The sequence below is a fragment of the Nyctibius grandis genome, chromosome 1, assembly GCF_013368605.1.
Source record: "Nyctibius grandis isolate bNycGra1 chromosome 1, bNycGra1.pri, whole genome shotgun sequence".
NCBI classification, from domain to species: domain Eukaryota; kingdom Metazoa; phylum Chordata; class Aves; order Nyctibiiformes; family Nyctibiidae; genus Nyctibius; species Nyctibius grandis.
The window spans coordinates 125,318,800-125,346,133 of record NC_090658.1 but is presented as its reverse complement, the minus strand read 5'-3'; the positions used below and the strand labels follow the sequence as shown (position 1 = coordinate 125,346,133).

At 43.2% G+C, this 27,334-nt stretch overlaps 1 protein-coding gene across 1 annotated transcript in view; it reads right to left on the bottom strand.

The window, feature by feature from the left end:
• FKBP1B (FKBP prolyl isomerase 1B) overlaps nt 1-27,104 on the bottom strand; it is a 53,749-nt gene extending 26,645 nt beyond the window's left edge. The window contains exons 1-2 of the mRNA XM_068411372.1: nt 26,949-27,104; nt 24,178-24,225 (exon numbers count right to left, since the gene is read on the bottom strand). Coding sequence (XP_068267473.1) covers nt 24,178-24,225; nt 26,949-26,985 — 85 coding nt within the window. The 5' untranslated portion in view covers nt 26,986-27,104. The remainder of the gene's footprint in view (nt 1-24,177; nt 24,226-26,948) is intronic.
• Nucleotides 27,105-27,334: the final 230 nt, after the last annotated feature.

The following is a 27,334-nucleotide window of genomic DNA, read 5'->3' as shown; positions in this document are numbered from 1 at the left end:
GATAGATCTTTAGCAAAAAAGACCTTGAAATGAATAGCCACATCCTGTAGCATCTGATTGCAGGGTTTAATTGCATTATTTTCAACCGTTTAAAAAGCAATTATTCCCCTTCTTCCTACACACCCATGTTTACCAGAATAACTGGAAACAGAGTCAGAGAGGCATGGAAAAATACAGAATTTTTCTGAAAAAGCAGTTACGTAACAAAGAATTAAACATGTCTCTTCACTGGGAGGTTAAATAACGAAGTATCTTCTGTTTCTCAGTCACCTTGAGCTTTAATACAGGAGTTCTGAGGTCCCACTCACGCCAGGGCTGCAAATGAATAATTTTCTATTTACCTTTTCTCCTCAGAAAAGAAAATCAATAACATAACCCCACAAACCTCACAAACTGCAGCAACATGCAGCCTCCAAGAGGTAGAGAAACATTCTTCCTATGTAGCCCTAAGGAGACCCATAAAGCAAACACAACCCAGTGTTCTCACAGATATCACAAAATCACAGAATCACAGAATCAATCAGGTTGGAAGAGACCTCAGGGATCATCGAGTCCAACCGTTGCCCTGACACCACCATGTCAACTAGACAACGGCACTAAGTGCCATGTCCAGTCTTTTCTTAAACACATCCAGAGATGGTGACTCCACCACCTCCCTGGGCAGACCATTCCAATGTCTAATAACCCTTTCTGAGAAGAAATTCTTCCTGATGTCCAACCTGAACCTCCCCTGGCGAAGCTTGAGGCTGTGTCCTCTTGTCCTATCGCTAGTTGCCCGGGAGAAGAGGCCAACTCCCACTTCACTACAACCTCCCTTCAGGTAGTTGTAAACTGCAATAAGGTCACCTCTGAGCCTCCTCTTCTCCAGGCTAAACAACCCCAGCTCCCTCAGCCGTTCCTCGTAGGTCAGACCCTCCAGACCCTTCACCAGCTTGGTCGCCCTCCTCTGGACTCACTCCAACACCTCAACATCTTTCTTGAAGTGCGGGGCCCAGAACTGGACACAGTACTCAAGGTGCGGCCTCACCAGTGCTGAGAGGGACGATCACTTCCCTAGACCGGCTGGCTACACTATTCCTAATAGAGGCCAGGATGCCATTGGCCTTCTTGGCCACCTGGGCACACTGCTGGCTCATGTTTAGCCGGCTGTCGATCAGCACCCCCAGGTCTCTTTCCACCGGGCTGCTTTCTAACCACTCTTCCCCTAGCCTGTAGAGCTGCATGGGGTTGTTGTGGCCGAAGTGTAAGATCCGGCACTTGTTCTTGTTGAACCTCATGCCGTTGGTCTCGGCCCATCTATCTAACCTGTCCTGTTTATATAACACTGTTTGCCTTGTGTGACTCTCACACTACATTGTAGAGTACCAGGAGGGTGTTCCTTGCGACTGCTCTACGGTGCCCATTAGATTCCTTGCTTTCTCTCCCTCTGGCCCTACATGCAAGAAATTAGATGGGCATGTCCTGACCATCTGCCGAAGCTAAATCATGCATTGGACATTCTTGTCAACAGGCTTTCAGTCTCCCCAAAGTAAGAGTAAATAAAAGAAGCGATAAACTGCCCAGTGAGGTCAGTAGCAAGCTCTGTGGTTCACTCCAGAGCCACGCTTAGATCTGCAAGTCAAGCAAATGCTCTGATACCCAGCCTGGATGCTGCTCCATGAGTGTTTCATGTGGTGCCATCAGGATGCAGCTCCCAAACGCTGCATGCATGTGTGGCATTGCTACTGCCAAGCTAAACGTGTTCTCAGTCTAATCCTAAAATTTTTCATTCTTTTCCTTCTGTTTAGAGCTCTGTTTCTGTTCCCCAGTCAGAAATCTCTAAGCAGGAGCTGACCTGTCTGATCCCAGCTGGGGTCTGAGCCAACATGGATTATCACCAGTGGAGAGCTAAAAAATCATGGCTGGGGCATGTCGAGGTCATGGATGTTTCCTCAGCTGAAATATCTCTCTCTCTCCCCCCCCCTCCTTCATAGCCATGTATCTTCGACCTAACTTTGCAGCTTAGAGAGCTGGCTACACTCTGAGACGATGGGTATTTCTACATTGCGTGCCGGGGTCACCCAAAGGCTGCCCTCTGGATCAGGCTTACTCTATATTCAGACAGCGAAACTACAAGTGCAACCCCAGGCACAGCCCAAGGGACTCTACGTCTAAGCCTGTCTGGTAGTTTAATATTCTGCCAAGCACCTTAGCACACCCGAACGGGCAGTCTGAAGGGTGCCTGCAGGGCAAGGCTGCCATCACAAGCAGTGGTTCACACAACCGTCCTGCTCCCAGCCCTTGTCAGCTGTAACGTAGACACGGCCTGGAGTGATGTTCATGAAGGAGAACGTGCTTGTCTCCAACACAGCAGATCCTCTCGAGCTAAAAGCTGAACATGCCATGGCTGCTAAGCCTGTGAATAACACACATATACATAATAAAAGGCAGTCAAAATCTGTATTAAATAAACTAATAAGTACTTATAATTGCAAGCCAAATGGGACCAATCTTCATTTAATGTGGCCAGAAATGTTTAATACTCCCATCCGCACGACCCCTAACATCGAAAGCCCAGTAAAAGCTGAGAAACACTCTGTGCCTGCTACAGAGCAGCACACAATTTTCTTTTAACTGCAAATATATACAAAATGCAGTATGTATTAACCAGATTAAAAACGTCACACCTACCAGGACAGAAGAATGTCATGTCTGGTTCTCTCATAGAAAAATGTTGGTCGAAGACATAAGTTTCTCTCAATACCTGTGCAATGCTCACATCATATGTACCAACACATTCATGCCAGAAAACACAATACTAGCTACAATTGGCACAGTTTTTGCATGTAAACACAGCATAAAGGGCAGATATTTGATGATAATTAGGTGACTAAAGATGCAGTAGTCATACTGTGGACATTTGAAAAGCATAACTATCACAAAGTTACAGTAGTTACCATCACTCCAAAGCCTAAACATCTCATTTAAAAAGTTCAACTTCCTAAGATGCAATGCTGCGTGAAAACATGTATGACATTTATCACTTCAAAAAACCCAGCTCTTAAAAGTGAGGAAATTGACAGGGAGGAACGTTGCAAAGTTTATCATGTCCACACAGTACAAAATATGTATTTTTATTATCTAGTAGGAAGAACACACACTGCACCACAGCAGGCACACATAATTCTGATCTGGTGACATGGAAAGTATTGTTCTTCTCAACTTTGGTGCACAGATATTTTCAGAAATACTGGGTAGTAGAAAATATCAGTTAATATGTGTATCAATAAGACATTTATCATTATTCATGCTTACATTTTGATAGAGTATTCATAAATATTAATTCTGAGTCAGCTTTGACCTGGCTATTCCCATGGAACAGACTGAGGTCCTACTTGGCTGAACTTGCTCACAAGGCACATCCGTCATTTTAAACCTAAATTTATTTCTGCCCTTGTCAACCTGCTATCTCATTATCTCACTATTCAGTGACAAAAGAAATGATGAATCATGAACATTGGGGTCCAGGGAACCAAATACACTCAATAAAATTAACCTCATTATGTCAGTTGTGCATAGCATTATGAAACCCTCTGGTGGGAGCTCTAAGGGTTACTGTAACACAAGTAAAGAATAGTTGCGTTGTATTGAAAATAATGATGAATAAAGACTAAAATTAACAGTGCCTTCAAGACTAAAATCATATTGTGACTGGTGCACAGCAAAATCAGGGCTACAGGTGAATTTGCATTTGAGAGTTATCACTGTGCAACATTAACAGAGAAGAGAATTTTAATGTCTTTCACAATGGTTTGTTGGTATTTGGTTTGATCAGTAGGTCTTGAAAATCATAGAATCATAGAACGGTTTGGGTTGGAAGGGACCTTAAAGATCATCTAGTTTCAGCATCCCTGCCACAGGCAGGGACACCTTCCACTAGACCAGGTTGCTCAAAGCCCCATCCAACCTGGCCTTGAACACTGCCAGGGAGGGGGCATCCACAGCCTCTCTGGGCAACCTGTTCCAGTGTCTCACCACCCTCACAGTCAAGAATTTCTTCCTAATATCTAATCTAAACTTACCCTCTTTCAGTTTAAAACTGTTACCCCTCATCCCATCACTCCATGCCCTTGTAAAAAGCCCCTCTCCCGCTTTCCTGTAGGCCCCTTCAGGTACTGGAAGGCTGCTAGAAGGTCTCCCCGGAGCCTTCTCTTCTCCAGGCTGAACAACCCCAACTCTCTCAGTCTCTCTTCATAGGAGAGGTGCTCCAGCCCTCTGATCATCTTCGTAGCCCTCCCCTGGACTCACTCCAACAGGTCCATGTCCTTCTTATAAATACACACAGCAGGTATGATTTCTACTTAAACAGAACAAAACTATTACAAAATCAGGTGAAAAGTCTTACACTCAAACCACCTATGGGATGAAGCTGTATTTCATGTAATGTCTATGACACAGGCCTACGTTGGGAGAGCCATCAAGGTGCTCAGTATTGTCATGCACAGACCACACCACTCACCACTTGCACTGCCCAAGGATGTGCAGGCAATCCCAGGCTCCCGGTGTGTCCGCACAGCCCCCAGAGACGCTGTGGCTCCATCTACCTCTGCCTGCGCCTTTCCGTGTAGTCATTCTACAGGTCCTCCGGCAGCCCCAGGATTTTTCCCCAAACTACCTCCAGTGTTAGCAGGACTATAAAATCAGGGTGAACGTCTGTGATAGGTGCACATCATAATTTTAGATGGGATCATTTTATTTTACACTCACTCTCTAGAGAATTTTTCCATGTGCTTTCCAGTGTGGCTATTTTTATTTTTACCATACACGGATGTCCTTGAGGTATGCGTAAAGCACAAACTGTGAACGCTGCTCGCCAGCGTAGGGTTTTCTTGTAACACAACACAGTTCTGATGCGTGTGCAACATACAGAACCGCACAACTGCGCGCCCTGTGAGTGGGAACACACAGCAGAAGGAGAATCAAGCGATGCTGCTGAAACAGGGCAGAGCTGAAGGTGGGACAGGGCTTCCAATGGCCAACATTAGCTCCTGAAAATAGCTGCTGCAGAAACTTGCTTTGCCCATACTAAATTGATAATGCAGGGTTTTCCGGAATACTCAGTCAAATAAAGTTTTTAGAGAAAAGCAAACTAGTGGGATGTCAATTAAATGAGATGCAATGACTGCAAGGGGATTTATGCAAACAGCTTGTGTTACCCTGAACAGCACGCTGGCTTGTCAATCCTTCTGAGCTGCAACTGTTTCTGTGCATTGCAGATCACAACAGAAAGCTTCCGTCTCGTAGATACTGCTGTCTTCTGCTAGGGGTTTCTAATACTCACCTACTTTTGTAGAAAGAGCTATTATAGCTATCTGGTCAGATTCACAGCACCGATCAAAGGTTTCTGCCCAGTAATCCCCACATCAAAGACTTATCTTGAAGTCAAATACCTATCTGTTTTAATGCAACTATTTTGTTTTTCATATGCAATAAGCACTATCTAATAAAAATCACATCAACCAAAGCAGTGTAAAAACACAATCCAGTTAGCGGCCGGTCACAACTGGTGTTCCCCAGGGCTCAGTGTTGGGGCAATGATCTGGACCAGGGGATCAAGTGCACCCTCAGTAAGTTCGTGAATGACACCAAGTTGTGTGGGAGTGTTGATCTGCCTGATGGTAGGAAGGCTCTGCAGAGGGATCTGGACAGGCTGGATCAATGCGCCAAGGCCAACTGTATGAGGTTCAACACGGCCAAGTGTCAGGTCCTGCACCTGAGGCACAACAAACCCATGCAGCACTACAGGCTGGGGGAGAGTAGCTGGAAAGTTGCCTGGTGGAAAAGAAGCTGGGGGTGTTGGTCAATAAACAGCTGAATATGAGCCAGCAGTGTGCCCAGGTGGCCAAGAAGGCCAACGGCATCCTGGCTTGTATCAGAAATAGTGTGGCCAGCAGGACTAGGGCAGGGATCGTCCCTTTGTACTCAGCACTGGTGAGGCTGCACCTCGAATACTATGTTCAGTTTTGGGCCCCTCACTATAAGAAAGACATCGAGGTGCTGGAGCAAGTCCAGAGAAGGGCAATGAAGCTGGTGAAGGGTCTAGAGCACAAGTCTTATGAGGAGCGGCTGAGGGAACTGGGGTTGTTTAGTCTGGAGAAAAGGAGGCTGAGGGGAGTCCTTATCGCTCTACAACTACCTGAAAGGAGGTTGGAGCGAGGTGGGGGTCAGTCTCTTCTCACAGGTAACAAGTGATAGTACAAGAGGAAACGGCCTCAAGTTGTGCCAGGGGAGGTTTAGATTGGATATCAGGAAAAATTTCTTCACTGAAAGGGTTATCAAACATTGGAACAGGCTGCCCAGGGAAGTGGTGGAGTCACCGTCCCTGGAGGTATTTAAAAGCTGTGTAGATGTGGTGCTTAGGGACATGGTTTAGTGGTGGACTTGGCAGTGCTGGGTTAACAGTTGGAACTGATGATCTTAAAGGTCTCTTCCAACCAGAAGTATTCTATGATTCCACGATTCTATAATTAAGGCCTCTGGCTAAGTATGGAAAATGACTTTGAGTGAAACGTGATATTACATTCCATAATTTATCAGTCATTTTGTTAACCACCTTTTAAAATGCTCCAATTACTTTTTAGAGAAGTGACCAATTCTAAGGATATCCAATGCAAGCTGGTAATCAGAATGCATGTGGATATAAATGGTTCCAGAGCTCTGTACGAGCTCATTTTTCATGATATGGAGCATCTCCTACAAAATGTTGACTGTCCTCTGATGTCAGTGAATTCCATCTGCAGCAGAATATTTATTTGACCATCATAAAACCAAAATGCTGGAAAAGCAGATAACATTTTGATTGACTCCACTTTGCAGTTTTCATCCAAATCTATACAGGAAAACACACCAAAGGTATGGACACACAGAAAATGAAATGCAATAGAAGAAAAATAATTGACATGGCTAAACCTAGGGAAATTCAAGTTCAAATCTTGGTATTCAGGCAGTCAGACTAATTGTCAGCCCAACTCTAAAAGCTATGAACCCAGGAAACATCTGAAGCCTCCAGGACTAATCTACATGAGGAAAAGACCATTGAACGAGAATGCAACCAAAGCTTCCAAAATACATGACAAAACTAATAATTAATGCACTTATATGCCAGAAGTGTTCCTTGCAATCTCTTCCTCTGACTTCCTACTTTAATGCAGCCTGTAGGATTTTCACTAAATAATTCCTGTTTGAATTAGAGCTGATTTAAAGATTTCTCCAGGTGATGAACTGACTGCAATTATTGATTGGTGTTCACTTATAAAACAGTACCTCCAGTTCAACGGTATTCCTTATTTTAATGTGAACTTGTAAAATCTCACTTTCCAGTTACGATATCTTAATGTATCTTGGTGAACTAATAGAACAATTGAGTAGTCCTACCAATTTTTTTGTTCTCCATTTAAGTACTAAACCATCCCTTAACCTCTGTTGAATAAATTAAGCATTTTATGTTCAGGAAGGTTTCCCAGCACTTCTGCCACCCTCATGTCTCTTTCCTGCATTGTAGACTACATAACTGAGCACACTATTTTTGAAACAGCCATAGCAGTGTGAGGCCTCTGGACTTCCTCCCCTTCCCTCAGTGCTGCTGTTTATATATTCATGGATTGCAGTCAGCTTTTTGGCAAAAGAACAGCTCCAGAGGTCGTGTTCATTTGATAATCAACCACGCTCCCCACATCTTTTTCAGAGTCACTGCTTCGCATGACAAAGCCCTCTTATCTATAAGCACAGGCCTTGTTCTTCATTCTTCCACCTAGGTCTTTGTAAGGAGTTTTATAGAAACTGAAACGTATTATTGACTTGTGACCATTTTACACAGTGATCCCTATTACTCAGTATCCATGACCTAAGGGATGAGACCCTTTATTTAGGATTTAGTTGTTAATTTTTATCACCTTGATATCTTTCTCCACTGATAAAAATGTCACTTACAGTGGGGCTAACACTGTTAGGCCCACTGGAAAGTCCTCTACTTAAAAAGACAATCTTATATCCACTGGCATGTCTAGTTTGTACCTTTTTTAGTTTCTTATTCAAAGTATTATAAATTCCTTGCAGTTCATGATGGAAAAACCTTATGATCGTCTGTAAACATTGTCTAGGCATCTGTATACCTACTCCTGGAGAGCCACCTTGACAACATTTGCTATCCATAACCTCAAAATTGTCTGTCAGTGTTTAAGAGGCATTTGGACAGTGCCCTTAATAACATGCTTTAACTTTTGGTCAGCCCTGAAGTGGTCAGGCAGTTGGACTAGATGATCGTTATAGGTCCATTCCAACTGAAATCTTCTCTCCTCTCCTCTCCTCTCCTCTCCTCTCCTCTCCTCTCCCCGCCCTCATCAGAATTTTACCACTATTACTGACCAAAACCACAGAGGAGAGAGACTGGCTGAACAAGGTATGATATAACATAATAAATTTCAGAACTCAAATACTGAGTAAAAACAAGGAATCAGAATTCATTTTAAAATGTTTTGAATACTAAGAAAAACCCAGTCACTTTGACCTGAAGTTTTTAACGTTATGATCCAAGATCTTTATACGTCAAGAGTAGACACACACACATACACCTGTATTAGAGATGTCTTACTCAAGCAAATCCAGAAGCAGGAAAATAAATTGTAAAAATCCACACTAATCCACCTTAAATATATAAATGCTGATCCCATATTTAAGCTAATACAATATTCTGTTGTATAGGATACACATTACAGTTGAAAAATACTTGGTATGCTGATTTCATTTTTTTCTAAGTTGTCACCCCAGCTCTTTGCAAAGAGCAGGTAGAAGACTAAGCACGAGTTGTGGCTTCTCACTATAAAAAGGTCCTAAGTATCTTCCTCATACTCAAGAGCAGTCATCGAGTCTGTCCTCCCGCGACTCAGCCAAAAGAAGCATTTCTAAATTAGCAAACACTGCTTCACGAGAAGCAGTAAAAGAAAGGTTCAGCAAGACAGAGCTTCTTGACTTTTAAATCCAAGGGCCATGATTCTTTTTTTGGCAGGAGGAAGCAGGCGGATCATCTTGTGAGCACTGCCACTATTTCAGAGTAAGGTGGGGGTCTTTAAGTATTACATCCTGATAGGGCTTGTCACGTCCAAGTTGTTACTGTTCCTTGATCAGGAACAAATGCAGTTCCAATGAATACTGCTCAGTGACAGGTTTATGCAAGTCATGTTCAGAAGTTACCTTGGCTAGTGACATTGATCTATTTTCTGATAAGAAGCTAATTATAAAGGCTTGAAATTTGCAATCACTCCATAGAAGGGCAACAATACTTCCTTTAAACAGAGTCATGTACACTGCATTAATAAACATACTAATAACAATAATTCTTTCTCCATGTATAGACACCTTGTCTGCCTGCTCAAGGTAAAATTCTCCCATTGTGAACCATAATCTCAGCCCAGAAATCATTGTCCACCCACCCACTAAACAACTGTGTGCCAAAAATGTGCTTTAGTCCAGAGGTTTAAGTAGGAAATTTTTTTGTCTTATTTTTTTGGGGGAAAAAGAAGTCAAACAAATTTATTCTGAGATCACTTATATAAACAAATAACAGCACCACTAAACAGTCCCCACCACAGCAGCATTAAATATACACAGCATGCTAAAAAGAGAAAGTTGTTCCAGTACATTATTGCAATAGTGAGATTGAAAGCGTGCTATGGGAGGGTCCCCACACTGTACACTATTGGGAGGTTTGACAGGTCAGAAATGTGAGAAGGAAACAGAAATAAACATTTCCCCTCATTCCCACAGGCAAGTCTTCTCTCTTCTCTACAACCACCTTAACACCTTGGTTCCCCACACCACTGCAAAACTCTGGACCTGCAGCAGTGCTGGATTACAAGCGTCGCTTTGCTCTTTCCTTCACCCTGCATTTCCATCCTGATGTCCTGCTGTCCTTCACAACCACTTCTTCCCTCCTTCCCCAACTTGTTTTTCATTCATGTCAGATTTCCAGCCCAGTTTACAGTGCAGCCACTGCAACATTTCTATGTGCAGGACAGAGCAGTGCAAAGGCAGGAGGAAATAGCTGGAGGCGTTCCTGCACCCACTGTTTCAGCCCTACTTATTCATGTCATAGCACCTCTGGTGCCTATGAAGAGAAAGTTATGGTGCAGAACAAGAAACGTTTTCAAATGTGGGCTGCACTCACGTGTTCTTTTGGATGTGTTAAAACTCTTCACTGGTTCATCCTCTGACGATGCAATCACAAAACAAGTTGCATCCTTTCACGTACTGCTCGAACATGCTTAGAAGCTGCAAGACGAATGACACTGAAAACTGTAATAAAACTTGCATATGACTAAACAAACAAACTAGAAAATTTTTCTAAGAGTGTATTACAACTTGTTGAAGTATTGAAGAAAAACTAAAGGAAGTAGCATGCTCTTACAGGTAGTAAGAGAGTAACAGGAGGGTGCAGTGGAAGGGCACGTTGGGGATATTCATTCATTCATTCATGGTGCTGCCGGACAACGTCCGGTTTCTCTTGGGAGGCTCCTTGACATCAAATTCAGCAAACACTTCACACTTGCCTGACTTTTATCAGCTGACACCCTCTTGGCCTGTATTGTACATCAGTTTCTCAAGGAAAAAAGAAGAGCTACGATAACTATTGCCCTAGTACCCCCTGCTTTTTCAACACAGCTACTTGTCCACAATATATACAGAGGTGTCCGAAATCTAAAGTAAATGTGGCAAGCACTGAAGACTGGGAGCTATTCTTATCTCCCTGCCCTCTATAAACACAATGGCTAACCATGTCCCTTACTGCCTAATACAGCTGTCATCATTTAAATGCTTTGTAGTCTACAAATGGGCCAGTCCTACAGTGACAGACTGAATAATAGAAAGATTATAGCTTGTATAACTCCATTACAGCATGGAGGAATTTTGCAGTTAGTCAACGTTTCTTCCCACACTCGTTCAGGGAAAAATCCCAGCCCAAGATTTCAGTGCTCTTTTTCTGCAAAGCAAACCATTTCTCAGCTATCCATCACCTCGGGCACCTGTGTTTATAGCTACAAGCTCTCTCAGGTCCAGCCTACTTTGTTTGATATCATTTTCCCAAAGGCTTTAGAAACTTCTGCATCTGAAGAGGAGCTTTGAATGTGCTATGATAGCAAGTCTTAGTAAAGCACTTCAGAAATGGCTCTGCAGTTTTACTGAATCAATGTATCGCAAACTTTACTTACTTTATTGAAATAAAATGAATTCTTACAATCAAATCCCCTATTATTCTCTACAGCAGGGAAGGATTGAGCCCTTAATCTGTTTACAATGCTTATATAACCAATCAAATCAGGACTGGTTAGAGAAAGACAGAAAACCTAATAACAACTAAAGTACTTCATGATTTTCCACCATTCATAGTAATTTAAATTGTTCTCAAAGGTTAAAACACTTCTGAGGTCTGGAAAAAAAGAAACAGCTCTTCCATAGAGTTGATACAGTCTAATGGTAAATATAACAGATAAGGACTTTAAAAGCACATGAATTTCTACCCCCAGCTTTATCAGAGGCTTGCTGTGTTCCCTGGACAAATCACTTCCCTTCTGAATTTCCCTGTCTTTTAAATGGGAGTAAACAATGCTGTTCCCTTTCCAAAGGGATTTATCAATGAAGGGTGTAGCACTTTGATCACATTCAACTTTTTAAGTTGTCCACAGGGGATTAATGATGGCAGTTCTTCATGATTGTGTATAAACCCTGAATCTGCATTTGACTCATAAGCATTTAAAACTCCTACACTCCCAGCCAGGAATCTGAATAAATGTTGAAAAGGAGATGAGCTACATAAATGGTTTCACACAGAAAAACTCTTAATGGCACAGGTAAGGATCACTTTTTAATGAGGCATTTCCATCCTGATCCAATGTGCTTTCAACACCTCTTCTCATAGTTACAGGCTCTGGAAGTCCCCAGCGTTCAGATATAAAAGGTCATGACTTTTGAGTTCCAGCCAGGAAAAGGTTGGCCATGACAAAATGGGCTCAACCCACATTAGATGATAGCCCTCAGCTGTGTCGTGCAGAAGCACTGCTGACTGACCTAAGGAAGAGCTGTGAACCTGTCCCTGCTACTTCTTTGACTGAAGACAAGGTGCAAATGACAGCAGAAGAAAATCTAAAGCAGAGCATAAAACAAAAGCTATTGATGGGGCTGTCTGTGCACTCCAGAAACTTCCCTGGCAGGGTGGAACAGATGCAGCTGTAGCTTTTCCAGAGTTGCTGCCAGCTGGCCACTGCGGCACATGGAGGGTGTGGGGAGCTAGTCACACATGCAGCGTGACAGAGGAGCATCTCCTGCTCTTGTCAGTGGAGAGAAACACTGCAGAAAAGATTGTTCCTCTCCATGAATGACAGATGTCATTGAAGAAGACTTTCCCCCCATGGTTAAAGTTAGTCTTTGTAATTACCATTCCAGCTTCCTTCAGAAAAAAGCAGAACAGTTTCAGAATGAGAGAAGATTACACATAATTCTGCTTTTACTCTGTAATTCAAGTGTGCGTGGATAGTGGTCAGGTACAGAGGTACTGCAAACTATGGCTGAATGCTCCTAATGTGGCTGCACTTGTGTAGTAGGGTGACCATCATGTAGTGCAACCTTCAAGCAAGAAAGACAAGAAAGGGTTACAGTAGGGTCAGACAGAATAACTTCCTAATAATAAAAAATAATTTTGCCTTACAATGAAAATGGGCAGAAATCATGTGAGACTAATTCCGATCACAACTGAAGATAAGCCTGAGCTGTAAAATTCAGATTCACAACTTTAAATACTGCTACAAATTTTGGTTAATATACAATACTTTAGCTCAGACCAATATGACTAACCTGATGGCCTTCTATGATGGAATGACAGCATTGGTGGATAAAGGAAGAGCAACTGATGTCATATATCTTGACTTCTGTAAGGCCTTTGACACGGTCCCACACAACGTCCTTGTTGCTAAATTGGAGAGGTATGGGTTTGATGGATGGACTATGTGATGGATAAGGAATTGGCTGAATCCAGACAGCCGCATCCAAAGAGTTCTGGTCAACAGCTTGATGTCCAAATGAAGATCAGTAACAAGTGGTGTCCCTCAAGGGTCCATATTGGGATTGGGTCTGTTCAATATCTTTATTAATGACATAGACAGTGGGACTGTGTGCACCCTCAGCAAGTTTGCAGATGACACCAAGCTGAGTGGTGCGGTTGATTCGCTTGAGGGAAGGGATGCAATCTGGAGAGACCTTGGCAGGCTTGAGAAGTGGGCCCATGAGAATCCCATGAAGTTCAACAAGGCCAAGTGCAAGGTCCTGCACCTAGCTCAAGGCAATCCCCAGTATCAATAGACTGGGGAATGAATAGATTGAGAGCAGCCCTGCAGAGAAGGACTTGAATACTGGTGGATGGGACTGGGGATACTGGTGGATGAAAAGCTGGACATGAGCCAGCAATGTGCTCTCGCAGCCCAGAAAGCCAGTTGTACTCTGGGCTGCACAAAAAGAAGCGTGGCCAGCACACTGAGATAGGTGATTCTCCCTTTTTACTCTGCTCTTTTGAGACCCCCACCTGGATGGAGTACTGCATCCAGCTCTGGGGTCTCCAGGACAAGACAGACATGGACTTGTTGGAGCGGGTGCAGAGGAGGGCCACGAAGATGATCAGAGGGCTGGAGTACCTCTCCTATGAAGACAGGCTGAGAGAGTTGGGATTGTTCATCCTGGAGAAGAGAAGGCTCTGGGGAGACCTTCTAGCAGCCTTTCACTATATAAAGGGGGCTTATAAGAAAGACAGAGAGAAACCTTTTACCAGGGCCTGTAGTGAAAGGACAAGGGGCAACAGTTTTAAGCTGGAAGAGGGTAAGTTTAGATTGCATAGGAGAAACTCTTTACGATGAGCATGGTGAGACACTGGAACAGATTGCCTAGAGAAGTTATGGATGCCCCATCATTGGAAGTGTTCAAGGCCAGGCTGGATGGGCCTTTGAGCAACTTGATCTAGTGGAAGGTGTCCCTGTCCATGGCAGGGGGGTTGGAACTACATGATCTTTAAAGGTACTTTCCAACCCAAACCATTCTGCGATTCTATGATATAGAGTTGGCACCTAGCCTATGAATTTCAGTCTCAGATCCTCAACCTTCAAAATAAAATTTATGGGAAAGGCTTTGCCACCAAATTACAGCTTTCACAACAACAAAATTTACTTCAATTCTTCAGGCTGAAAATGGTACATTCTAGACTGGAAATGGCAAGACTTCATGGCGATGCCTCAGGAACTTGCCTACTGTATGACTCATCTTCTGTTTTATGTGCCCTAGATACGGCTAGATTTCACCTCCTGAAGTATGAGGCTCTTCTCTCTTCCTGGAAATCCCTCCTTATAGCATAAATACAAATTTATCCACAGGGGAGAATGAAAATGTAAGTTCCCATAACTACAATCCCTGTATAGTATTACAGCGTAATTTCCAAACAACCACTTGTTTGTGTTGTGGTTTGCTTTTTCCCTTCCTAATGCAGGGTAAAGAATTTCAACAGAAAGCTGCTACTTTTAGTATTGCAACAGCAGCAACTTCAATGGGTTTGGAAGTAGCAAAATAGCATTATCACTTTGGTCATTTAAAACTAGACAGAACCAATGCATCAAGGAGTGCACTGTTTGTAGCAATCATAGATTGAAAAATGAACTAATTAAGTGTCAGGTCTTTTCCTCTGTCCAGGAGGAAATCACCCTTACCAAACCAAAAGTCTTCCATTTCTCACTGAGAACAGAATAAAAGAAGACAATCTTGCTAAATCAAGGTAGTCACATCATTAAATGTGCAAAGGGAAGTGATTTAGAGCAGCAAAAGACAACTAAGAACCAATAATTATGCAGGATTAAATGGAAAAGATCTGGAAGGGGAAACCAGACTCGGGATACCACAAGCAGAGACAGAGGGAGAGCTAAAAGTCAAAGGTGCCTCACAACCACTGCTGTAACACTGAGTTCTAGCAGATGCAGGATGTTGGATGGGAGATAAAGGACTACACTGCCTGGATGCATGGATCTGCTGCTGCCTCAGCTACAAAGATCCACTGGCTCTGCCTGATGACACCACGGTTACAACATTTAAGATCCCTCGCACCAAGTGCTATGCAAGGGAGTACAAACTTCTGCAGGCAGCAGTCTTGTGAAAAAAAATATTAAGTAAGATTTACAATGCCCTTGAGTAAAGTTAAATAATATATCTCAACTGAGAGATGTCACTTTCAATATAAAGCCCCCTGGCAGCCCCCTGGCACTGGTTCAGCAAGACTCAGCAGAACCCACGCCAACGCCGAATCGCTGCTTCCCGCAGCAGTACGCGTTTCCTCCGAGGCCGCCCGTTCAATTGCTTACCAGCGCCAAAGGACGGGCACTGTGTGAGCTCCTTGGCAATGGTCCCTGCCCCAAGGAGCTCCCTCGCGCATCACTGCAGCACTAGGACCGACCCACTGAGCTCTGAAGATGACAAGCCTGCAGAGATCTCTGGCCACACAGCAACTGCTCGGCTAACACACCTGGAATGTGGCTGCCATGTACCCACTGCAGAGAGGTGACACCGCATGTTGTCTAATAAAGAAAATATTATTCCCTCCACAACCCCTGCCTAGCTGAGTCGCCTGACTTAGTAACCATATTAAGTTCTTTATTTAATCAATAGAGAGAGGAGTATCCAAAGCCTAACTATTTAGATAGCCTAAGGTAACTAAGCTCTCAATTTAGACTTCTTAATTAGGTAAATACGGTGATGTCAGTTCTATTTTGTCAATAAAGGGAGACAAGCCTATCACTGGTGCCAGCTGACAGTTTCTCATTTAGCTGATGTAGTAACCATTTGTACATCCTACACTAACAAATACCATTCACGGCGCAAGGCAGCTCCAGTTCCAACAGTTGTTTCAGCAATTCTTTGTTTTAAATATTATTAGAATAGAATAGAATTTTATAAAATATAAATAGAATTTTATATAATATAAATAGAATTCTATAAAAATTTATAGAATTATTTAAATAAATTATTAGAAAACGATGTCATTCTTGTGAGGACCTGGAATTCTAATGATCAAGAATTGATGCAAACCTTTTAGGTCCGAGTCCTTAAATATACGTATGAGCTGTAAGTAGGTGGAGTGGCACACTGGGATCATTGAAAATAAGCACAAAGAGGACCCAGCAAAAATATTTTGTTTGAAAACCGCAATCTAATTTTCTAAAAGATGTCAATGTTTATTTTGGATCAATTCTGAGCTTTTAAGCACTTGATGAACAGAGGCTATTAGTTTTCTGGTACTTTACATAATCTGCTTTGTGAACTTTTTTTAAATATCTTGAAATCCACTTCTTCAAGGCTTTTGTGAGGTAGGAGTAGGACGTTTAATTATTTGCTAGCAGTTTCATTTCTATGCACAATAGGAAGGGAGCATGACGCTACAATCCCTCTGTGAAAGGAAATCCTGTAGAGGTTGGCAGGTTCTCCAAAATCGAAGCTAGCAGTCACCAAATCATTCAGCACGTTTCATGCTGACAGAGAAATCTCTGTCAGGGGAGAAAGGGCTCATGCATGTTATCTTGAAGAAATCTCTTCATAATCTTCTTTACTCTGCAAGAAACTCATTCTGTCTTTTTCCTAAATGAATATATGTCAGTGTTTACAGGCAATGCTGAAGTCTTCCCTTTCTTTGCTCAAAGCATATTAGCAGCTGTCCAAATAACACCTCAATGCCATGGGGATCACCTTTAAGGGGAGAGACTTCCAGTTCTTAGTCAAACCATCACTTCTCAGCAGAGGCTGCCAAGAAGAATGCTGTTGGATAATTTCAAGCTCCTTTTCTGTTTCACTTACCCACATTAAATAGCATCTAACACCACAAGTAATTTCAGTGAAAGAGATGGGCACAGTACACAGAAACGCCGTGTTCAGTGCAAAGGAGGAGCAACTGGGAAACTTGAGGCTACAGTTTATTACGCTGATCCTTTTCCATCAGGCGACAATCTGGTATGTTCAATTTAAACTCACTAATTGAGCTGCCGCAGCTGCTACATTTTTTCTTACAAATCTCTGAACTTTTTTTATTCATCAAATCATTTTTTCGTGTCAATAGCCTCTTCTTACAGCGAGTCTCACGGTACTGGCAAACATTAATTTCATGACAATGTTGAGAGGCACAGCCCCCTTTTCTGTCAGATTTAAAAAATGGAAGAGCAAGTAATATTCCTGAAATCAGTCACTAAGTTGGCAGCAAAATGCGTAGGAGAAATCTCTTCTCAAGCTTTTGCTTCTGGACTTCTGATCACTATCAGGCTGAAGTCGCCACTAAAATATTTCCAGAGGTAACCGATCTACGTTAAATAAGCAAAGATGAGAATTTTACTCCTTTTATCGAGAATTTTAAGACTTGCAAATAATTTCTGAAGGGGCAGCAAAAGACCACGTTCTTCACTGAGGACTAAAACTACTTTTTGCAGTTACGATTCACCAAAGAAAAAGGATGCTTTAAGTGCTTAGCTGCCACTAAGATCTCTGCAGAAGTAAAAGGCTTTCATCCTTTCAAAACAGGGCAATTTGAAGAGATTACTGGAAGTAAAAAAATATAGAAAATCAAAAGGCCCCAAAAGATGGACAGACATCACACTCTCTTGGTATAATATATCTTGGGAATACGCTCGATAAAACGATTATGTTCTTTCTAGGTAAGCAAGATTTAGCTGGCTATAATTCAAGGCTCAATTATAATGTCTATTACAATACAATTCTTATTAATGATAACTCTAATTTCAGTGTTCACTATCCTCTTCCAAACCCAGCTAGACAGCTTCCTGGAGACAAAGAATTTTGATTAAATTCCTTACTTAGTTCAATTTTCCTCTCAGATACACATGCACAGCCCCCACTGAAGTGGTATAGATGTTTCTGAGAGCGGGACCAGAGAGATAACATACTTCTGTACTCAACCTGGCACAAAGTGCTCTCACACGAAGCTAATGTACATCCAGTCATGCAGATACTGAGGCTCAGAGACAAATATATGACACCCTGCAAAGTTATTCTGAATTTACGTTAGTCTTTTTGAGAGTATGTCAGTATAGACAAATCTCTGGCTATTACTACATACGCTTAAGACTGGGTTGATTCTGATCCAAGAAAAACAGGCAGATCTGTTCTCTTTTTGGCAAGAGTTATTTCAAGGGAATTGCATTATATTTGTATTGTGTTAAATGGAAAACGCTTTTTTAATAATGATCAATCAAGCATATTCTATAAATTACTGTTAATCTGCATCTATACAGTACACTTTTGTTATAAAACAAAGGTAAAAAAAAGGCTTTCAGCTTCACAGACACAACCATAACTCTCAACACTACATCACTGCCAAACCTAAAGAAACAATATAAAGTAATTTTGGTAGTATACGGGAAAAGAAGATGATATGAGTTTGTCCTCAGATCAGTAGGAAAAGAATAATTAATCATTTGTTCTGCTGTAAATAAAGGCCTTCTTCCCAAAATGGAATGAATTTGTTCAGCTCAGCTGAAATAAACGGAGTAGTATTCATTTATTTCAATAGGGAATTTCACTTCAAGCATTTTAAAAAAAATTAAAAATCAACTTCTCAGTATTTAAATACTGAAGTGGAGAGGGAGGTGCTGATCTCTTCCCGCTGGGATCCTGAGACATGAAATGTTTGAACAGCTCAAAGCTGCACCAGGGGAGGTTTATACTGGACATTAGGAAGCATTTCTTTACCAAGAGGGCGGTCAAATACTGGAACAGGCTTCCTAGCGAGGTGGTCGTTGCCCCAAGCCTGCCAGTGTTAAAGAGGCATTTGGAAAATGCCCTTAAGAACATGCTTTGACTTTTAGTGAGCCCTGACTTGGTCAGGCAGTTGGACTAGATGATCGTCGTAGGTCCCTTCCAACTGAAATTATTCTATTCTACTCTACTCTACTCTACTCTACTCTACTCTACTCTACTCTACTCTACTCTACTCCATTCACAACGTATTCAGTGCAATTTTGTGGCCATTGCCCTAGCCTAAAAAGTCTATAGAAAACCTTCTCTGATAGAAGTCCACTTTAATAAGTAATTAATGATTTAATGTGTCTTTATAGTCTCACTCAAACAAGTCTGTTCCAGCATGCTACAAATACTGAACATCATCAGTTCCTTAAAAAGGGTAATTGTATTATTATCACGGATTTACAGGTGGCCAAGGAGAAAGCTGAAGAGGTTAAGAATCCAGCTCTGCTACAAGCTATATGGGACAGCACAAGAGAATGTCAGCTCTGAATAACTTGGAAAAAAACCTGCCCTTTCACTATTAAGAGCAGGTTTGGGACCAGTATTCACAAAGCTTGTTTGAGGGCATGCCGTCACCCAGTTGGAGGGCCAGGAATGGGATTCAGCTTCCCAGAGCACAGGTTTTACCCCACAGTCTCCAGACAGAGCATACACAACCTCAGCAAAGGTTTTGTTTGGGGGCATTTCTAACTGAAAGTCACATTTCGTATCACCTTCATAAATCTTTGAAAATTCTGCACTGCTAATTCCTGTTGTCAGAGTCAACCAATTTAAATCACAGGAAACAAAAGAGCAGAAAATGCCTCAATTCTGTTGATACACTTCAGGACTAATGACAATTAGTAACTTGTTTACTTTACTTGTTTACTGTATTACTATCAGTACTACAATGTAACCTGAAGACCCCATCCAGATTAGGATGCCATTACATTAGGCATGAAGAAGGAGGCAGTTCATATCCCAAATTGCTTGCAATCTATCCACATGAGGCAGACAAAGTACAACTATCATTTTGCAGATGGAAAACAGAAGGAGAAAGCAGATTGCCAAAGGCTTTCAGAAGCTTGCTCAATGAAATCTCTGACAAAAACATGACAGAAACCATTGCTGCTGGAAATGCATTTCGGTGCCAATGCACTACATCATCTATTAATGCCATTACTTTAATATTGTGTCAGGTAACTTCTGAGACACAACATGGATGCTTGATGATAAGAAGAAATTATTGTATCTGTTATATTTTTTAGCAAAGACGGGAATCTAACCACATTCTTCCATCATATACTAAGATCAGGACTCGGTTTCATGTTCTGTCACAGTCCTCCTATCTAATCTTCTGCAATGATCTGCAGCATCTATTTGTGTACTTAACTCAGGCTGTCAAAGCTGAAAAATTAGCAGGTGATTTACAGTGCCAAAGTTAGGCACTAAGGCATCTTACGTAGTCAGAAAGGGCAAATAGATACTTCTGAAGGGTAATCCAAAAATCCTGCTCTAGTCGTAAAGCAGCCAAGAACTACTCCTTAGGGAAAAAAAAAAAAAAAAATTGCTTAAACTAAGAGGTTCTTTCTAAAGTGTTCCCTAGTGAGGTTGTACCTTAACTCCTGCTGCCACTGGAACTTAGGTCTGACGAGAGGAAATGGCCTCAAGTTGCACCAGGAGAGGTTTAGATTGGATATCAGGAAAAATTTCTTCATTGAAAGGGTTATCAAGCAGTGGAATAGGCTGCCCAGGGAAGTGGTGGAGTCACCATCCCTGGAGGTATTTAAAAGATGAGTAGATGTGGTGCTTAGGGATATTGTTTAGGGGTGGACTTGGTAGTGTTAGGTTAATGGTTGGACTCGATGATCTTAAAGGTCCTTTCCAACCGAAACGATTCTATGATTCTACGATTCTATTAAGGCATCACAGTGCATTTGGGAATCAGCCCACAAAGTCTGCTCCTGAGACTGTGCATCTAGTTGAACAAGGAGAGAAAGACGCAAAGCTGCCACATATAACAGCCTCATAACTGCAGCACTGACAGAAGTGTAGAACCTGATCACAGTTCTCCTTCACCTTCAGGAGATTCCAGTTTTCTTTTCCCACTTCTCTGGAACATGTAGGGTCATCAGACTGGAAACTACCCTGCTGAATCCCTACCTTGGCAATGCATGAATTGTAAGATCCTAGAGGATGAACAGACAAGACTCTTAAAGTTCTGCCAAATATCTAGGGTACCAGCCTTTGGTCCTCTCTGGACTTCTTCTGCATGGACTGCCAGGACAACTCATGCAGACAGCTTGCCCCTGAAAACCTTTTTCCCAAAGACGCTTCAGAAGCAAGCTACAGGCTTTTTACTCCCCTAGTGCCAGCAGTCCCTTCCTGTTTATGCTCTCTGGCATCACTCCCCATCCCATGGTAAATGCACAAGTATGAGACTCCTGAAGAGGGAAGGCAAGACAGAGAAGTAAGACAAAATTGAGACCACAGTCCACTCCTCATTTGAGTCTCCTTAAAAATTCATTAACTTGCTCTGGCAGAAGCAAGCCCCTTCTAGTCTCCTCCTCCTCCTTGCTGGAAACTCTTGAGACATGAATAATTCGTGGACAGACAATGTTTTTCTATGCATGCACAAAAAGAACTATCCCTTCAGGAAATAATGGAATCAACCATGTTTGTGCTAAGGAGCTGCATCACCACATAGTGTGTGCATTGGTATGAGAGGGGAAGGGTGACAGCAAGAAGTTCCATGGCCTACCAAGCTGTCAAGACTAGGGACCACCGTATGGGAAAATCCTTGGATTAAAAAAAAAAAAACACAAGTATAAAATTAATCCCTGAAGACAGGGACCGGAAGACAACTCCTTCAATACTCCTGCATGAGTGTCTGAACCAATTACTCACCCTCTTGCCTGCTCCTTTTCTTGCCCATGGCTCTTGCAGTCTTCACTGCTGAATGGCCCAAGCTAAACTGGAGGGAGCAGGAAATTTCAGCTTTCTCCTCCCCAGGAATGTAATGGTTGCAGTTAAGGGTGTGGCAAACAGAGCTATGACCCTCTTCTGTTGGAAAAGGCAACTGAGCATCAGTGTGCCATGTCTGAAACAACAGTTTGGTCATTATACATAAAGTGGGCTCCCACAGGCCATGCTTTTGACTGAAAGTGGCTGAGTCTGCTGGGCTTGATGCTGGAATCAGAGCTGTGCTCAGAGCACTCCAGTGAGGTTAGGCTTTTCTGGGGATCCAAATGATCTCCAGATCTCGGTGGAGTCCAGTCAGTGGATGGTTCCCTCACTTCCCAGGCTACAACACCTCCCTACAGGTATCTGTGCATAGCCCAAGAGTGACACATAGGCTGAACATGGATACAATTTGTGAGCTTTACATGCTCCCAATATTAAGCAGCTCTGGAAAGCAGGATTTCTGGATCATTTCCTTGCACCTAGGTGTCTTAATTTTTCCTAACTCCCATTTTAGGTGACAAGACAGATGTTCTGGATATCTCTGCAGACATCTCTAACCGAGCTACCCACTTCCTAAAGCCAGGCTCACAGGAGTGTGGTGAGGATAAGCATTAAGTACAGTGAGGCCTAAGAAGATCATATACGACAGAGATCATTTCAAGATGAATCCCACACATATCTGGAATCCCATCAGAATAAAAAGTTATATTGTATTCAGATAAAATAGTTTTAAATTAAAACTTGACATTCATATGTCATCTTTCCCACATGCTTTACAGACCACTGGAAGAAAACACTTTATCCACTAACCGTGGGCTTTAAAAATATTACCATCAAAGACTGCTTAGACGTTGCAACAGCACTGAAACTGAGACGATGAGCTTTTTCTGATATCTGTTCTAATTTGGGAGTTAGAGAGGTTGCATGGCACCAATAGCAAGATATATGGAGGAAGCACAGTTTATGCTGGAGATTGATTTAATGAGTTTTCATAAAGTCTTTTATGTCAAAGCCAGCTTACGATAGCCTCATCTAAGATGGTATCCAATATCAATAAGAGCATGCAGCATCTTGTTATCTTACCACATTTACCATTCACACTCTCTCTGAAGTCATCCAGCAAAACTCTGCTTTGTGGGAGCCATCGGCCTCAAATTTTTTTGCCTATTTCAGTTCTGTCATTTAAATTTATCTCAACCTAACCAGGGGTGGGAGGTGACAACTTTATTTCATAAAAACTTTTGAAGTTTGGACTGCAAGAGAAACACATCTTTCAGCATCTTCACAAAAATAGTTTCAAAACATCTATTTTCAGATCTAAGTTACAGAGGAACGTCTGTAAGAGCTGAGACTGGCATGGGAGACCCATGTGTTTAACTTCTAATTCAAACTGGAAATCCTTATCAGATCAAAATACTCTGAATATGCAAACATATAAGAGCTTAAACCCAGACATCCTATAACCCAAGCCAGTGCACTAACTCCCATATAACCTTCTGAAGAGTGATATTATTGAAACTATATCACAAAGCTTCTTGAAAATACAAACAGATTTACTTCATTAGTTGTATTTACTGGAAAATGTTCCCACGTTGCTCCAGCTGTAAGCTACAGAAGTACAAAACTGAAAGAAAGCAACAGTTACCTCTCCTATAATACCGAATGCTAGAGGAGAACATTACCTCACAAATCTAGGCCCAGATCAGTAGCTGTCAATCCCCGCATCACCTACATTTTGTTTTCTTAAGGAAAAGACTATGTAAAATGGCAGCTCTTGGTGTGAACTTCCCAGCTGGGGACTCGGACTACACAGGTCTTTGCATTCTTTTGACAATTTACATAACTATATACAAAACATAACATTACAAACTGATTTAAAGGACATTTTCCCTCTGCACAAAGGTGCAGCATAAACAGGTCCGTTAACCAACTCGCCACTGAAGATTCATACAAGTCCATAAAGCAGATGTTAAATAGACCTTGCATTGATCTTTTCAATCTGGAATGAATTTTACTGCCAATACATAGATACGTGCTTTTCAGATATATACAATCGTTAACTATCTGTATTGAGATCAGAAGCTGGAAAAATATAAACCCAGCATTTTCAGTGTTTCATGTTTGATTTCATTAGCCACTATAATGGCTTAAAGAATCAGGTCCACAGCTTCATCTGTTAACCTCTCACCATTGAATGTTACTGTAGCCTGAACTGCCCAGCTAAAGTGAAATATTCAGGAAACCCATCAGAATATAATCAAATGGATGATGAGTGACAGAACAAAGCCAACAACACAACAAACACATTTGAAATGGCAAATCACTCTTGAACGCAAGGCAGTTGGTGTCGAGAATATTCAGAGCATGCCTTACCTGTGTAGTGCACCACACACGTCTGACCCTTCTTTGGAAATGTCCGTCCTGTTAAAATCATAAAAGGTTATTCTTTTATTCTTTCTGATTAATCTGTGTGGCTAGGCAGGTTTATCTTTTGAGAGGCAAATGCCAGACTGAGATTTGTGTTGACTATGCTTTATCAAATCACTAATATGCAAGACAGGAATGGGTATGGTTCATGGTGGAAGGCCCCAGCTTGGCTCCTATTTAGTTGTTAGACCAAATAATATTTTTCTTATGTAATTTTCCCTACATATGTGGGCATTATATATGCACTTACATTCTGTAAGTGCAAAAGGACTGTCAAAACTTCACGGATTATAACCTTAAAATTCTGAGAATGTTTTTGTTATAATTTTTCAAATAAAGTCTTAGTCTGACATTGTGAAAAAATTCCATTTGTATTCACATTTCTAATGCCTTTCACTCAAGACAGCTCTAACAAGGGCATCTTTAATTAGCCGAGAAGGGTTTTAAAAAAATTTTCACATACAAAGGCAGTTTAATTTTTTAGCATCAACAGTAAAGCAGTGACACACTGAGTTCTTGTAAGAGCCTCCTAAAATTTTCATACTGAAAGGAAAAGAAGGCTTAAATGATTTTCTTGCCACTGGAAAATGAAATTACCATTTCCATTTTACCTGTTCTAGGTACTGCCAAAGGCACTAAAAGCTAGAGGAAGATTTTCCAGGCTCAATTAGGTGTCAATGGCATATTAAAACATCTAACCTTGATTTCTCAACTAATGTTGGCCAGGGGAGGGCCCAGGCTCAGAAGAACTTATAAGTATGAAGGAGACCAATTATTAAGGAACATTCTTGCCAGAAAGCTAGAAACTGGGGATTCAGATAGAAACTGAGGCTCAGATCTTAGTTGGCTTTCTGAATTAACATGATAACTTATGCATTACAGGGTGCATCGCAGGGTATAAAACATCAAGCAACACATAAGCTACGTACTTAGGGCTTATATGCCAAAACCACCACGAGCAGTAAATGGCAGGTGAGCAGGCTAATATGATGAACCGAGATTTATAATATGAAATTGAGGAGATGGTGCTTCCAAGCACCGTCCGAACAGCCTTGTATTTGGCTGCAATATCTCTAGCTGTGGGCTGCACAAAGCGCGGTACAATAGGTATCCAGTCAGGGCACCACTGTAACCCTAAAGTGGGATTAATCTCCTTTAACTTTAGCCATCTAAAACACAGGCAATTATCATATGCCAGTCTCCTGGGCTTCCCCTATTGACAGTAGAGAATTAGGAGTGCTTTGAGAGAAGCCCAGCCTATTCAGAGAGAGGCAAGATGAATTATTCTCTGGAGATGACTACAGAAAAAAACTAGAAGACTGCTTTAGACTAGCCACCTAACCTGAGAAAAGTTATGTGAGATGAATCCTACCCTTGGTAAAACCGGTATTATTCAAACGATGCACTATTATACAGAGATCTGAGAAAAGGAGTATCAGACCTTACTGACACATATTCTGCTGTGTGAGTATAACATCACATCAAAGCTGAATTAAAAGCAGAGATGCTCAAGACCACTGACTAGCTGTGGTTTTAAGACACTGTTTAAAGCCAGCTGATTTTGATTTTGGTTCTCTTGCAACCAAGACAACTATTCCATATAACCTTATTTGGAATAGCATATTGCTTACAAAGGCAGTCTTGATATATTTAATAGCTAGAAAGTACTATTACGAGGTTAAGTAAGTTCCACCCTTCTTTCTGCTCTCAGCCCAGCAATGTCACTTATACCCACATAAGTATTCTGCTTTTACATCTGTGGAACCAAGAGAAGAATTTGATCCCCAGAGCTAAACAGCACAGAGGGAGAAGACAATTTAAAAGCATACACCAAGAAAGAAAAGACACTGGGCCAAGAAAGTTAAGCTGAGATCGACTTGAACAAATTATTTACAGTTGTGTATCAGCCAAGGATGAATCTGGCCTATTATATAGATATACATGGCTGTATGTTAGAATGATGTCCCCTTAAAAACAAACAAACAAAAAAGCTTATGCAACGATGTTATAACGCCACAGAAGAGCCGAACAACACGGACTGGCTCTGGAAAGGCCAGCCCGGGCCAAGCAGGGGTTATCGCCACCCGGGCTGCACCCCAGCCCTCGCCAGCATCCCATGCTGGAGCGGGAGGAGGCAGCGGCCCGGCCGGGCGGGATGCTGACACAAACGGCCGGTGGCCCCCGGCGAGGCTGCGTGAGGAACCGGGGAAAGTTTGCTGCAGGGCGCGCTCCCGGCCGAGCGCCCCGGCCCCGGGACGCGCCCGGCCCCGCCACTGCCCCCCGCGCCCGGCCGGCTGCCCCGCGCTCGGGTTTGTGCAGCTGTCAGCGGATGCCAGAGCAAAATCCCCAGCCCCCTCGCCGCCCCTGCTGCTGCTGCTGCTGCCGCCGGCAGCCGCGGCGCGACCGACCGGGGAGCCGCCGGCTTCCTCCGCCGCCCCCGCCGGGACCCCGGACGGCCGCCTCGCCCCGCTCCCGCTCTCCCGCACTGGGGGTACGTGCCCGCGGGGGTGGGGGGCGCGGGGGCGGCCGTGCCTTCCCGGCTGTACCCCGCCGCCTCCCCGCACCGGCGCCCCGCGCTCCCTCCTCCGCCCGGCGGCGGGGCCGGCGGCTCTCCCCGGTCTCGGAGCCCCGTGCGACACCCGCCGGGTCGGGTCGCCGGTCGGACGCGGGCGCCCCCGCCCCCATGCTGCAGGGCTGCTCCCCCCGCGGTCCCGTACCGTCTCCCGGAGAGATGGTCTCGATCTCTACGCCCATGGCGGCACTGGCGCGGCTGGGCTCGGTTCAGCACCCCTCGGCACGGCTCGGCTCGGCTCGGCTCGGTTCGGTTCAGCACCCCACGGCACGGCTCAGCTCGGCACGGCCCCGCTCCCCGGCGCGGCCGGACCCCCAGTGCAGGCATGCCCCTCCGCGGCCGGCTGACAGGGGCCTCCCCAGCTGCCCGTCAGCCGCCCGCAGCCAATGCGGGGCAGGGGCGGGGAGGCCGGGGAGGGGAGAGGAGGGGGCCGCCCGCCCCCACCCGGGGGCTGCCGCGGCTAAGGGGCACCGGGAGGCGCCGGGGCTGCCCGCCGGCATCCCCCACACCCCCATTCCTCCCCGACCGTGC